Source organism: Aricia agestis, chromosome 18 (assembly GCF_905147365.1).
Source record: "Aricia agestis chromosome 18, ilAriAges1.1, whole genome shotgun sequence".
NCBI lineage: Eukaryota > Metazoa > Arthropoda > Insecta > Lepidoptera > Lycaenidae > Aricia > Aricia agestis.
In genome coordinates, this window is record NC_056423.1 from 12742305 (window position 1) to 12758137 (window position 15833).

A 15833-nucleotide genomic window follows, 5' to 3' on the forward strand; every position below is an offset into this window, starting at 1 on the left:
TGTAAGGCATTTTACATTATTAGTACTATGTACGCTGAACCAAATATTTTTCAGGATAAAGGATGATTGCTAACACTGAGATACTATAAGTACTACATTTTATAATAAAGAATTGCAAGTGTAATGATGACGAAGTCCTAGGAAGATAATATATATTCACTCAAAAGCTTTAATTAAAAGAAATTTAATACATACTCGTTTTTAAATGTTTTTTCATTTATTTTCTCACTTAAATATACCTACCTTAGATACATATTCATACACAGCTTTCATCAATAGGTACTACATTTGTCTTACACCTTATTATCAACCTAGTATCAGATAGGCAAGTGTTAAATCTCTTTTATATTATACTTATAAAAATATTTATACAGCGGAAATCTTAAACAAGGTCTTGTCACTTAAAATCAAAGAAGATGAATCAAATATCCCTTGTGTAAATATTAATTTATTATTATTAAAGGAGTTCAAATACCAACTTTTGATGAAAGATAAAAACAATATTATAATTTCAGACTTTTATTTGGCAAACCAATAACAATTAGAAACTGCATTGCAAGTTGCAACTATGGGAAATTGCCTGGGATATCTCAGACAGAGAGCGGTCAAGGGTTTTGTGTTCTTTGTGTTGTATTATGTTGTAGAATGCCTCCCGTGTGAGTATCTCTATATACTCACACAGGAGGAGTTCTGAATGTGTCAGAATTGCTCCTCAGTCACACACTGACTGCTCCAACGCAAATGCTTCAACGCGTGACCACTCTGTCTGATAGGTCCCTAAAACGACCACATCTTTTTAAAATGTATAATACATGAGGAATTACTAAAGTCCTCATGTATTTTAAATTTTAATGTAATAATATAAAACTAATATTATTATTATTGAGGTACAAAAGAATTTTTGGTAATAATAATATAAGTTCCAATGAAAATATTATGTTTTATGAACAATAAGTATGTTTGTTATGCAATTTTTGTTATGTCTTTTTGGAAAAAGTACTATAAGTAATGTAGGATTATATTTTTGAGTTTTAGTGACTATTCCCATTGTATATTATATCATATTGTAGTCAAGAGAAGTTATAAATGAAAAAGTGCATATGAGAATTTAGCTAATTTGGATTTTATATTATCAATGATTTAACTTTTCTAGTAGTTTAGGTGTATGTGTGTGTGTCAATATTTATTCGTGAATATACATGAATCTAAAGTTTCAAAGGTTGTGTTCTCAAAATTCTTGTTATTGAGAAAGTAATACCTTTGAATTTACCTCTTTGGTGCAGCGTTTATCATGCATGGTTTACAAGGAAATAGTTTGTGAAATAACACAAAGACCTACTGCAATCAAAAGATTGTACGAAATGCTCCTAAGATAGGTTCCTAAGAAGTACATAGTAAGTCCTCATGTATTTTAAGTTTTAATTTAATATAAAACTAATACTTATTATTATTATTGAGGTAAGTACAAAAGTATTTTTGGTAATACATAATAATATATGTTCCTATGATAATATTATGTTTTATGAACAATAAGTTCCATATGTTTGTTATGCAATTCTTATTAAGTAAGTCTTTTTTGGAAAAGTACTATAATGTAGGTTTTTGTTTTTGAGTAAAATTTAGTGATTTACACTATTCCCATCATATAATACCATATTGTAGTCAAGAGAAGAAGTTATAAATGAAAAAGTGCTCATATGAGAATTTAGCTAATTGGGATTCTAATTGGGATTGATAATATCATATCAATTATTTAACTTTTCTAGTAGTTTAGGTGTGTCAATGTTTATCCGGAGCATGTTATACATACATCTAAAGTTTAAAAGGTTGTGTTCTGAAAATTCTTGTTAAAAGTAAGTAATATTGAATTATTTACCTCTTTGGTGCATATACCAAAATACTTCAGGTTTACAAGGAAATAGTTTGTGAAATAACACAAAAACCTACAATGCAACTATAAGATTGTACCTGTAGGTTTTTGGTGAAAATTCATACTTGTTTTACAGTAATTATACACAACACTTGTGTTCCTTATACCTTGTATGTGTTTCTTGTGTACTAAATCAATGCAGTCTTAGCTCATCGCACAAATGCAAACCTTATTGTTGACTAGACATATAGGTATACTACACCTCACTTATGTTATTATTCTGAAACCTCACTAACACTAAATGGATTACTAAGGTCTCTACGTCTCTACTTATGTATCACTTCGTGATTAACTTGAGAATACTTAATCGTTTTCCAAAAATTTGGACACTTCGAATGTTTAGTTTTTTGGTTTTAATAACGAATTATTTTCACTAAAATATATGCTATAGACTAAAATATAACTTATTAAGTAACTAACCAACTAAATAGCAATATAATTTAAGACTAAAAAGTATGTAATATTAATAAATAAAATTACTAAAATGTAAACTATTCAGTAAAAGCTACTCGTTGGTTGGTGTTTATTGAATTGCTGTATTTGACGTAAAAGCAAGCGAGCTTATGTCAGAAGTGTTGTCATGATACGAAATTATTACTCAGTTAACAATGGAGAAGTGAGTTTTGTGTCACGTGACCACTGACTGGCTGGAAAATAGAGGGCATGGTACCAAAATGCGAGCCAGTCAGTATTCTGGCTGGCTTTAAGAGCTCATGATAGAGGCCCTGCTCCACATTACCCGAACTCATTGAGCTGGTCCGCCTGCTCCTTCATGAGGTCGCGGTGCACCCTCGTCTGCTTGTCCATCGCGCCCAGCCGCAGCGTCTCCCAGCGCTGGTTCAGCAGACGCATTTGGAGACGGATCTGAAATGACAATAATAATAACTCCCACACCGGTTTCGGTGACGGCGGCCGGTTTCAATGAAACCAGGCCAACTGGCTTACTCCTGCGTAACTACGCAGTAGTAATTATAAAGTGCTCATGCGCAATACACACACATTTGTGTGTATTGCGTACACACATGAAAACACATGAATACTTACTCTCAAAACACTCTATTTCTTTATTCTCATAACCCAGTGGGACGACGGAAGACCGACACGACTGGCGAGAGATCAGGCGCAGGACCGACTTTTTATATAATATCCGACGCATGGATCATCTTACTTGTCAGACAATCCCGATCAGCCTGCATTGTTCTAACCAAACTTGGAAACAACATGTTTCTAACTCGGGGATCGAACCTACGATCTCAGAGCCAAAAGCGACGCCCTAAGCCATTGTACCAAGGAGGCGTTGGTCCAGTGCAATGGCTTAGAGCCATTGAGTAGCTAATTATAACTTGCCGCTACATGCATATAAATGACATGTTACAGTTGTATACCTCGTTAACTTCATCCCTGGACAGCGCGGCATCTCTGATCAGTCGCGCGCCCTCCTCCAACACGCAGCCGACACGCCCCTGCTGTTCTGATAGCTCCAGTAGAAATTTCTGAAAAACAAATAGATAAATTAACGGAGTGTTTCTTCTATATTATGTAACCAATCCACCACACAATAACCATCAATATCTGTCTTACAGCAACGTCCCAAAAATGTTATAAGCGACCGCTGTATCATATCCCATTCCATTTCCATTTTTAACGAGCAAATTTGATGTTGTGTGCTTATATAATTTTGAGTGAACGCGAAGTTTCCGTCTTGAGCACTGGCCAATATTTCGGAACCTAGGTAACGTTGCAAAGGGAAGTTCAGTATATATTTTCGTCTAGCGTCTCAAAAATGTGTGTGCGTCCTCGAGCGCGTACCCGTACGCACCGAGCTCGCCCGTGCCCGCTGATTGCTTGCACTTTCTTTTCATCTGAGACAGGTCGATAGAGCCTTCACATCACTGCGACCCTTAGATGTGGGAGTTGGGACTATTGTGGACTTCTACAATCTTACCTCGTGAGCGTGGAACCGCGCCTTCAGCTGGTGCAGGCGCTCGTGGGGCGTGTCCGCTAGGGGCGGGTCCGGCGCACCGAGCCGCTCCTCCCCGCCTAATAGTGCCGCAAGTGCGTCCTCGAGCGCGCACCCGTACGCGCCGAGCTCGCCCGTGCCCGCTGACGCCGCTGATAGAGGCCGCGACCGCGTCTGTAACATATTGTGTCATTAATCGACTGATAATTTAATACACAACTAGCGGGCCCGACGGACGTTGTCCCGTCATATCTGTGAAATACTGATAGAGATACTCTATCTGTCAAATAGATAAGATGAAACAGGCCCTTAGAGTTTTAAAACACATCCTTTGTAGACGCAGTCGCCAGTCACTAGAGTATTTTAGCCACTTTATGTCTATCGCTACAAAAATAACTCACATCAGCGCTAACATCCAACGTGGCCATCTCCTCATCTTGGTCAGCTTTGCTGGTCTCCCCGGTCTGCGATTGGAACAGGCACATCAGGTACATCATTATAGATTTCTTGTCCGGGTTCGGTGTGTTCACATCTGCAAAATAATTAAAAAATTAGCCATCTAGAAAAATTATTTTAATAACTCGATCGTGGGAATCGTCGACACAATAGATTTTCAATTGTTATGCGGCAGCCTGGTGCCGCTTGGGAAATGGGGGTTGATGGGTTAAGAACCTTAGCTCTACGTATAGTTCAGGAGCCTTGCAAGTTAAATTCTAAGAGCTGCATGTAGTCCACATACCTTCGGGATCCAGCAAGCGAGCTATGCCCAGGTGTTTGTGGGCGATAGTAAACGCGTGTTCGAGTCTCTGGTGCGGTGTGCGGGCTCTCTGACTATTGTAGTCCAGGAGCCGCGGCCGCAGACGGTGCAGCAGTGCGCAGAGAGCCAGCCCGTCTGCCCAGGATGATGTAAGATTGTCCACAGTGACTCCTTCGTAACCCTGAAAATTATTACAAGTATATTTTATACACTACAAATAGTTAGTGTAGATACACTACAAATAGTGTGTGATACATTACAAAACGTTATAAGTCAGTATCTATTTGATATTTGGTACATAAAAATCAGTCCAGTAATTTGTGAGATTAGCGCTTTCCAACAAACAAACTCTTCCACTTTATATTGAAAAAGTGTAGATTAACATGCCCATCCAATTTATGGATAGTCTTACTTGTCAGTCAATGAAGCGATTGTCTAACAAGCAAGAGGTCCTTAACCACACTTGGCCAAACACTATGCTTCCAACGCGGGAATCGAACCCGCGACATCAAGAGCCAGGCTCGAAACCACTGGACCATTATAACAAGACAAATGTACCTCAGTCTGCGTCCTGCACCACTCCAACAACGCCTTCTCCAGGTTGGTCTGCTGCAGGTCAGACATCAGCTCGCGCAGGTGGCAATGCACCTGCCAGTGCAGGATGATGCTCCACACTAGACCTGGAAGAGTGTGATTGTAATGAAGTTCACTTGCATGTAAAAAATGAAAATTCCGCCACCAGGATATACCCACATTTTTTTTTCATTTTAATTTTGGAAAAAAATTACTTTTTATGGTAGTACTAATGATATTTTTATGACTCATACCCAACAAATAGCCTTATCACAGTAGCGATTTGCAAGCGAGTGGGATGCTGTGCGGCGGGCACGCAACGCGCGTTCGCAGCGGTGTACCATCCGCCACTATTGCAGCGGCGCAAAAGCCACGCTTTTATTCACGCTTGCATTCTAGGTGATGAGACACAAAGAGAGTGACCACTCACCTAGCACCAGCTTGGGGTTGCCGTCGACGATGTCACCGGAGCTGATGTTGACGAGCCGCACGCCGGCCGTCGCCAGCGCCCGCAGCGCGCAGTTCACGTTGTTCAGCTGGTGCACGCGCATACGCCCGCGCTCGCGCTTCTGTAACGTAAGCGTGTGTGTGAGAGAGACGGTGAGATGTTTGTGAGAGGTGTGTAAGAGGGATAGAAAGAGCTTCTGTTGAGTGAAAGGGATAGAGAGCCTACACTCGTGCTTCTGTAACACGAGCATGTAAAAGACACATCCCGTGTGTCCCTTCCACACATAGGAAGAGTCAGCTTCTGTAACACGACCGCGTGTGAGAGAGACAAGACGAGTCGGCTTTAATCACAGATGACATGCAGTGGTGCTTTTTTTCATGCAGGCCACAAACGTGGTTCGGTCTTAGTGTCGCGGGCCGCAACAAAATTTTTTAGGGTTAAAAAATAACGTTCATCAAAATTAACGATTAAAAACTGAAAAAAAAAATTCACGACTTTCACGACGACTCTAAATCATTTTGCCGGTGGGCGTGAATTTCAAAATGGTTTAATATCACGCTGGCTACAGATAAAGTCCCGGCGGGCCACATGCGGCCCGCGGGCCGTGGGTTGGGTATTGCTGTGTTACGCGATAGGAAATAAGCTCAGCGCTCTATAGAGAAAGAAAGAGAGATAGTTAAGAAATAGACGTAACTCGATAAGAGTAATTGATGAATTAAAGGCGATTGATTGTCCACATAATATTGAGCGGGTTGAGTTTCACCCGACCAAATCACGTGGATCTGTGGCGGTACCCAAAATTCCTGCCTCGCGCTATCGAAGTTTTTTAAATGCGTCGGCGTCGGTGTAATATACGACAGCCGAACTCAATCACGTTGGCTCCGGCCTGACCCAGCACAACACATCGCTCGGTCGGAAGATTTTTGCGGCGCCACGCATATTATACCCACAGATCCACATGTTGCATAATTTAGTAGAATTGGCAAATACTCACGAACTGCTGCTGCGTGAGTATCTCGAGCAGGGACAGCAGCACCTCCCCATCTCGCAGGTCCTGGCACAGGTCCGACACTGGCGGCTTGCCGTGCTGGAAACAAGAACAAGTTAGTTACCATATACAAGAAAAAAAATCAGCCAAGTGCAAGTCAGACTCGCTCAAGAAGGGTACGTATTTGTTGATATCAAGCAATAATTATACGGGAGCCTCCATAAATATTTATACTATTTGTTGTGATAGTGGCAATAGAAATACATAACTTGTGCAAAATTCACCTATCTAGCTATGTTCTTGACATATAGCTTGGTGACTGACAAACAGCGAAGTCTTAGTAGTTAGTAATGGGTTCCCATTTTGACCATTTACGTACGAACCCTAAAAACCCTCATTTCAATCATACATTAAAGTTCTTGGTTCTAGCTAACACAAACAGTGAATCATGTATGAACTTTTCTCGGTACCAGTTAGCCTGGCCCAGTTTAAACTTATTGCTGGAGCTCCGACTTAATTGTTACAAATTGAATAGCGACGCTACGTATGTGAATCATCTAGCGCGCTAGAAAATGTATCACCGTTATAATACCCTTTTGTATCTGTCTGTCTATAATATATCGGCACATTGCAAAGGTAACATGAAGATAGCTGCACCCTTAAATGGGAATATTACGCAAAATTCGGAGCAGAGGGCGCCACTAACACATACGGTGAATAACATATCAGAATATAGGTACATACATAATAATAATAGCTCCCACACCGGTTTCGGTGACGGTGGCCGGTTTCACGCAGGAGTAATTTTATAGTGCCCAAGTGTGTGCGCTGTACACAAGAGCACTCTCTATTCCTTTACTCTCATAGCCCAGTGGGACGAAAGACCGACACGACCGGCGAGAGATCAGGCGCAGGGCCGACTTTTTACATGCCCATCCGACGCATAGATCATCTCACTTGTCAGACAATCAGGTGATCAGCCTGCATTGTCCTAACCAAACTTGGAAGTAACATGTTTCCAACGCGGGAATCGAACCCACGACCTCCGAGTCAAAAGCCGCGCTCTGTACCTGTACTACTAGACCACGGAGGCGTTAGGTACATACATACAGAATCGTTGTCAGACGTCGAACAAAACTTGTTCGACGTAAAGTCAGACAGTAAAGTGCTGGTGCTGCAGCCTAGCGTAAAAACATTGCAGCAATATATTGACGCTGATGCTATTTCACACACACACGCTCTCCTTTCAACGCGGACATCTACGCCAATTTCGTCATGATATTTTTTATAAAATCAGAGGGCAAACGAGCAAACGGGTCACCTGATGGAAAGCAACTATCGTCGCCTAATGGACACTCGCAAGAAACATATTCAGAAGAGTTGCAGATGCTTTGCCGGCCTTTTAAGGGGGATACGCTCGCTTCTTTGGTTTGCTTGGTAATACTGCTAGCGACAGTTCGTTTCAGAGACAATTTCATGGAAGGGTAAAGGGTTTTTTTGTTAATTACCTTTGCCAGCTGTGAATTTATCCATTTCGCAAACGTCTTTTTCTGCACGTCCTCTCGTTCGTCTGAAAAGAAAGAAAAATTTTTTAAATTCGAATATAAAATGACTAGGTTTTATTTCATTTATGTGGATTTTATAGCGGTTACGGTCACGCAAGGATACCCATGACCACGGTCGCAACATAACCAAAAGGAATGCGATATAAATAAGAAATTTAACCGCAAATACAATTCATATTTGACGAAAAAAAACTTGGTTAAAAATAAATAATGTGCCGAGAAGAGAAACAAAATATCAATAGTTTGGCCTAAGACTCAATCCATACTAATATTATAAATGCGAAAGTGTGTCTATCTGTCTGTCTGTCTGATTTTGCTGAAATTTGGTATGGAGATACTTTAGAGTCCCGGGAAAGACCATATAATATAAATTACTAAAAAAGTGGGTATCCATTCTGCAACCTTACGAAAATAATTTCCAAAGTTCGAAGACTTATCTATTCACCCCATTTTACGGTGCTAATTTAAATTAGTCGCATTATAACAACCCATATAAACCATCAGCTGAAATGATCAAAACGAACTAGACAATAAGTTAGTCAAAATTCAAATACAGACATTGTAAAACATGACATTGTAAAATTTCAATAAAAAGTTAATTGAAACAAACTACACACTACACAGTAATTAATTTATCAGCAGCCTTTAACTTTTTGATGGTGCAGTCAAAGAAACACAAATACTCTACAGTATTTGTGTTTAAAATTTAATGTATAGTATACACCAGTGTTTTTCAATCTGTGGGTCGCGACTCCAAGGGGGGTCTATTTAAGAGGGGTATATTTCAATCTGTAAAGGGGTCGCGAAATCAAAAATATTGAAAAACACTGGTATACACGGTACACCCACTCTATTTTTAACCAGGTAATGCTATGGAAACCAAGATTATTAAACTTAATCGATTTTTAGTTAATTAGTGCACTTGTGCTCTAGCTAGCTACTAGTATCCAGTTTGTACAAGCAGTAAGCACCTTCGTAAACAGATGACACCAACACTTCCAAAGACTTTAGAATAGTCAACATAATATTTAATTCAATATTATATCATTGTAGAATTAAATGAGAAAAATCTTCACTATGATTCCCTGCACAACCAGTTTTTAAACATTTTCCATTGCTCTTAAAATAAATTATAAAGTCATTTACCTTAATTTAGTATTTTGTGCTAAATAATATGATTTTAAGTATCAAAAATTAATTTTATAGTAACAATTAGTTAAGAATTTCTCACACGACTAACAAGAATTAATATTCATAGTTTCATTATTAGTTATTACATAGCCTTCTTTTTATTAAAACCAGAATTATTCATGTAAAAATTATGTGAATTCTCTTAAATCAACTACTCATAACATACACCTTATATTTAAAACATTATATAAATTAGTTGATGAGTTACACACACACACACACATACACGCTAAACGCACTTTAATAACTAGACGCTCTGTGCTAAATATGCACAAAACCTCTGGGACCATTATTGTCACTTTCCTGTTATGAATAACAATTTGTTAAAAGCATTCCAACAGCTCTTACTATATAAAAATAGTCCAGTAGGTGCACATAGTTTACAAAATCGATTTTTAGAGATTTCTGTACTAATACATAAATATCTCTAAAAATAAATTTTATTTACATAAAAATGCAACCAACTTATGCATTTTTATTTTTCATGTAAATAAAATACTGATGGAATAACTATAGCCTGTAGAGAAAATAGATAATAATAAAATCACTGCCTACAGGCATTTGTTACACCATAGGAATTACATGTCTTTCCTTTTAAAAGCTTAAACTTTGGTAACGGTTACCAGTTACCACTTAACCACTACAACTTTTCAGACACTTTTTTACAGCAAGATAATATTTAAACTGAACATAGCTAGACTCTTGCCTGTCACAGTAAGCGCTAGAACTGACCGAACAAGGTGACACTGTTACAACTTGCTAATTATTTCTCACTACAACTACATTCAACCCAGGCTTTGCTTAAACAGCAAAACTAGATTACCTCTATATTCTATAATAATATTCTTCTAAGGAAAAAACTATTTAAAAATGTCTGTTATTGCCCCACTCAGAGATGATTCATATTAATTACTTAACTGTAATTAAATGAAATTTTCATGTTTTAATAACAGATAATTAATTATTAATTAGTACATTACGCACCTAGGGCAAGAAAATATGAAATGTCTCAGATCACAATATGTGATCTGAGGCTTACTTATTTACATGGTGAGCCCATGGTGCGTATACTATTTTTCTCATCTATGGAGGCGGAAAACGGCAACATCGGTAAGCGCAGCGGGAAGAAAGTTGACGTTTTCCACCCGGAGCTGAGAAAACATTCTTCTCTGAGTATGGCAGTAACCTAATAATATTTAGCTGGACCGATTCAAATAATTTTACAAAAAATTTAGTTTATTATTATTTTTAGCAATATTCCGCGAAATATACTTCCACCTTTAAGTAAATGAGTGAGTGTACGCATATGCCTGCGTACAGCACCTCCCTCCTCCCACATTGCCAACATTATTGCTTGTGTGGTGGTGGTGTGCGTTATATGTTATAACTGTATATATATTCGTGGTGTACAATAAAGATTATTATTATTATTGCTTGTGTGGTGGTGGTGTTTGCAGGTTCTTGCATGCGAATGTACGCATAGACAATGTGGGAGGAGGGAGGTGCTGTACGCATGCCTATGCGTACACTCACTCATTTACTTAAAGGTGGAAGTATATTTCGCGGAATATTGCTAAAAATAATAACAAACTAAAATTAAAGCTATGGATTTCCGCAAAGTAGGCAACGCCTGATTCCATAAACTATAATAATTTTTCTAGTTATTAAATTAACTATCACTTTCTTGCCGAACCAACTTCAAAACTCGGCTACACTTTTTTATTCCACACAATAGCACTTTGGCAACCTCTAGAAGTCTAGAGAGACACAGAAAAAATGACAATTAAACTGTAGAATACCGAATAATGAATTCAAAGTTATTTTGTCTCGGACAAGACTTTTATGCCACAGACATAAGGATCAATTTCAAAAGTACCATAGCTCTGAAAGGAACTTTTCGCTTCACTGATACCACACCTTCCCATCTAAAGAAGTTACAGATGGTAACACACTGTGTAATAAATACAGTATGTGGGAGAGCCATGCTTCGGCACGAATGGGCCGGCTCGACCGGAGAAATACCACGGGCTCACAGATAACCGGCATGAAACAGCGCTTGCGCTGTGTTTCGCCGAGTGAGTGAGTTTACTGGAGGCATAATCCCCTCCCCTATTCTCTTCTCTACCCTACCCTATTATCCTATACCCTATTAAAAGGCCGGCAACGCACCTGCAGCTCTTCTGATGCTGCGAGTGACCATGGGCGACGGAAGTTGCTTTCCATCAGGCGACCCGTTTGCTCGTTTGCCCCCTTATTTCATAAATAAAAAAAACTATAGTGAGTAGAGTATCTTTAACAGGGAGACAAGTATTACGCGCAAAACAATACTGCACTGTTTTGCACTGCAAGCAAAATGAAATCGTATGCAGACGCCCACGACAACGGCAAGCCGTCAATAGCTAAGGCGAGACGTCAACGGCATAAGGCATTACCGTGCCTTGCCGTGTCACGGTAAATTATTATGTATCCAGAATACGGTCGCAACTCCGTTGCGCCAACATTCGTTTATCGCGCGGACGAAAGTACTGTATGCAGTATGCTGTATGTCCTTTCCTGGGACTATATATTGGCATAGAGGAATAAATTGGGAAATATCTCCATGCCTTTCATGAAAATCGGTTCAACTTTCGCATTTATAATATTATAATATTATTTATTATTTTATTATAATATTATTTACCACTTTCTGATAAATCCGGGATAACCGATAGGCTATAAATTATAATTAACAACTTAACTTGACAGATGGAACATCTGTCAAATAAGTTGTGGATAGCCTATCCGGCACCTTATCAGGAAATGGTGAAACAGGCCCTAAGTATGGATGGCGACAATAACCTGACGATGGTAATGATGAATGGTGTAATACGGTGACACCGCGGCGCGAAGGTGCTAAGATCACACCGAAGGCTATTTTTTGTTGAAACACGCAATCTTGTTATCAAGAAACGAGACAGTGTCATTATTAAATTTATTATGGTCGCCGAAAATGTACATTATTTTCGACCCTATAATCCATATTCCATACTAATATTAATGCAAAAGTGTGTCTGTCTGTTACCTCTTCACGCTTAAACCAGTGAACCGATTTTGATAACATATGGAAAAATTTCCGGGATAAAAAGTATCCCCATACCAAAATTACATCAAAACCGGTTCAGCGGTTTGGGCGCGAGGAGGTAACAGACAGAAACACTTTCGAATTTATAATATTAGTATGATTTTTACTGCAATATTTTCACGCTAGACGGCAGCACTAGCACAGACAGTAAAAAACGGGTTGTTCGACGTTTGGCAGCGTTTTTGTCAATATTCTGATATGACGTGTGCGTATTAATAATTACAAAAGGGTAAAATGGTGCTGCAATTTGACAGCAGCTGGTTAGAACCAGGAGGGAGTTTAGTCCGTAGGTTACTGGGTAACACCACAGTAAAGTCAGACATATCCTTATGGGCCGGCCCATAAAGGAATCCATGAGGATTCTCCCGCCCTCCCCGTGGAAAAAAAAAGATATGACGTGTTCAACATGTCGGATTTTGGTCGGATTATTTGTTGTATGTGCTAGTAGCACTCTCTGCGACGTTTGCGTAATATTCCCTAATAAAAGTTTTTGATATAATCAAGCTAATTTAAAACTTTTTTTACTGTTTAACCTATCAAGCCCCATATGGACACCGGTGACCGCGACAACAATAGAATAACAATAGATTTCCAAGAATCCGCGTTCGAGGCATAGGATTGGACTAGAAGGAAGCTAGAATAATGTTGCATAGTAGAATAAGGGTATGCTTGCATTGTACTATTCTAATGCGTGTTTAGTATGCGGTCCGTGTTCGGGCATTAGGCGCGACAGACGGACAGATGACAAGTGTTTCCGTATAGCTTTTTACATATTATAATATGGAGATATTCTAAATATATTCTCAGGACACCACTCAGGTTAAAGTTAACGAATGTTGTCTCTTTCTCAAATCTCGAAGAACGAGAGAATCAACATATTTTTAAGAGGGAATAGGTAAGGGAAGGGAATAGGGGAATATTTTTTTTTTATGAAATAAGGGGGCAAACGAGCAAACGGATCACCTGATGGAAAGCAACATCCGTCGCCCATGGACACTCGCAGCATCAGAAGAGCTGCAGGTGCGTTGCCGGCCTTTTAAGAGCGAATAGGGTAATAGGGGAGGGTAGGGATGGGAAGGGAAGGGAATTGGGGATGATAGGGAAGGGAATTGGGCCTCCGGTAACTACTTCTATGCTAGATGTAAGGTCTTCGATAACAGAAGTGTAAAGTCAACATAAATATTGATTGAGTAGGCCTTAGGAGTTAGTCTCCTACCATCGGGTGGGTAATCTGCCCGATTTCCGGTATTTTATAAAACAGGAAGCATGCGTTATGCTCGGATGAGATGAGAGGAAAGTTGTGAAAACTCAAACGTTTCAATGCTTCATTTATTTATTCACACTTTTGCTTTGTATTACCAGGGGCGTAGCTACCGCCGTATCAGCCGTATCAATTATAATAATAATAATAATAATAAATATTTATTTCATCAAAACATTGTACATACGTTATATTAAACAAATGTTGACCTTCCCTATTAAGTACTAGCGCACCTGTGTCAGGAAAGGCCACTCTTCCTTAGCACACTCTTACTTATATTAGACTGATGAAATAGTTACAAAAATTATTATATTTTATTATCAGCAGTGTGTGTGTGTGTGTGTGTGTGTGTGTGTGTGTGTGTGTGTGTGTAATATATATGTATATATGTATATTAAATATAGTGTAAAAATAGTGTAAATATTAGATATCGTGTAAATAGTAAGTAGTGTAAATTTTATATTAAATAATTATGGTGTAGAATAGTAAAATAGTGTAAATATTAAACGTGTAAATAGTAAAAATAGTGTAAATATTAAATATTAATTATGGTGTAAAATAATCTGTAAAATAGTAAAATAGTGTAAATATTAAATATGGTGTAATTTTTAGTAAAATATTATAACAATAATCAGCTTTAGAAATTAAAACTCATACTAGAAAATATTCTGTTTCTTCATAATTTAGGGTCTTAAGCCAGGCTGTAACTTTGATTTTGCAGTCGCGTTTATTTAAAGAGTAGATTTTTAGTATTTTATTACATTTATTGTATAAATACGAGGAGAGGTAATGGAACTGACATTGGGCGAATTTTGTACGTAACTGTGCAACATTTGCTACTTTGTAGTCCCTTCTTTTTTTAAAAATTTTTGGGTCATATTCTAATGTTATATGTTTTTTTATGATGATATGTAGTATGAATAGTCTTCTAATAGATAGAGTGTTGGTAATATTGTGTAAGTTCTGTGTGGAAAATCTTCTTTTTTTAAAATAAGCGACTTTTAGTAGTGCCCTTTGTGCTCTTTCAACATCAATAATCCTTGTTTTGTCAGCGCCACCCCAAACTGTAATGCCGTAAATCGCTATCGATTGAGCCAGAGCAATATAGATTCGGTCTATTATTTTTCTGGTGGTAACGTGACGAAGAAGTTTAAAGAGCCAAATAAGCTTACGTAACCTGGAGGCAACCAGATCTATTTGAGGATGCCACGAGAGTCTTTGGTCCAGCATAATACCTAAGTACTTCACAGCGTTTACTTTAGTTAGTGCAGGGCAGTTGCAATTTATGGCGCCTATTATGTTACTACACTGATGTACTCTGATGTTAGGGTCAACTTCAGGCTGAGTCTTATTAGTAAGTGCGAAGGTCACGTAGTTTGTTTTTTGGGTGTTTAGCGTGAGTAAATTTTTTCTTAGCCACTTCGCTATTTTATGTAACCCATACTCAGTGTCCGTATTAACCGCCTCCCAGGTAGTGTTTGTGAATACAACTGCGGTGTCATCAGCATATGAAAAAATATGAGCGTTAGGTATTTTTAGATTGCAGAGATCATTCAGGTAGATCAGAAATAGGGTAGGGCCGAGTACACTACCCTGAGGAACTCCATAATCTATTTTTTCGCTGTTACTAACCAGTTCACCCACCCTGACCCTCTGAGTCCTGTTGCTAAGGTAGTCTATAAGCAGTTTTAGTGAAATGTCTCTAATTCCAATGTATTCCAACTTTTTTACAAGGATGGGGATTGAGACTGTGTCAAATGCCTTTCTTAGGTCGAGAAAAACAGCTAGGCATTTATTTTTAGCATCTAGTTCATTAACAATTACAGACGTCAGTGCCTCAACGGCGTCTGTAGTTGATTTGCCAGATTGGAAACCGTATTGATTATTTGCTATGATGTTATATTTGCATAGGTAATTTACGATACGTATATTTATTATTTTTTCCACAATTTTTGAGATTGCAGTTAATACTGAGATTGGTCTGTAATTGCTAATGTCAAGCTCATCCCCACCCTTGAATACTGGCGTAATAATGGATT

General features: G+C 38.5%; 1 protein-coding gene across 1 annotated transcript in view; it reads right to left on the bottom strand.

Moving 5' to 3' along the window:
• LOC121736245 (dystrophin, isoforms A/C/F/G/H) overlaps window positions 1–15833 on the bottom strand; it is a 523358-nt gene that overhangs the window by 492846 nt on the left and 14679 nt on the right. Inside the window, exons 2-10 of the mRNA XM_042127329.1 lie at window positions 8165–8226; window positions 6663–6755; window positions 5651–5789; window positions 5206–5327; window positions 4630–4828; window positions 4292–4422; window positions 3876–4064; window positions 3316–3423; window positions 2670–2794 (exon numbers count right to left, since the gene is read on the bottom strand). Of these exons, the coding sequence (XP_041983263.1) occupies window positions 2670–2794; window positions 3316–3423; window positions 3876–4064; window positions 4292–4422; window positions 4630–4828; window positions 5206–5327; window positions 5651–5789; window positions 6663–6755; window positions 8165–8226 (1168 nt within the window). The remainder of the gene's footprint in view (window positions 1–2669; window positions 2795–3315; window positions 3424–3875; window positions 4065–4291; window positions 4423–4629; window positions 4829–5205; window positions 5328–5650; window positions 5790–6662; window positions 6756–8164; window positions 8227–15833) is intronic.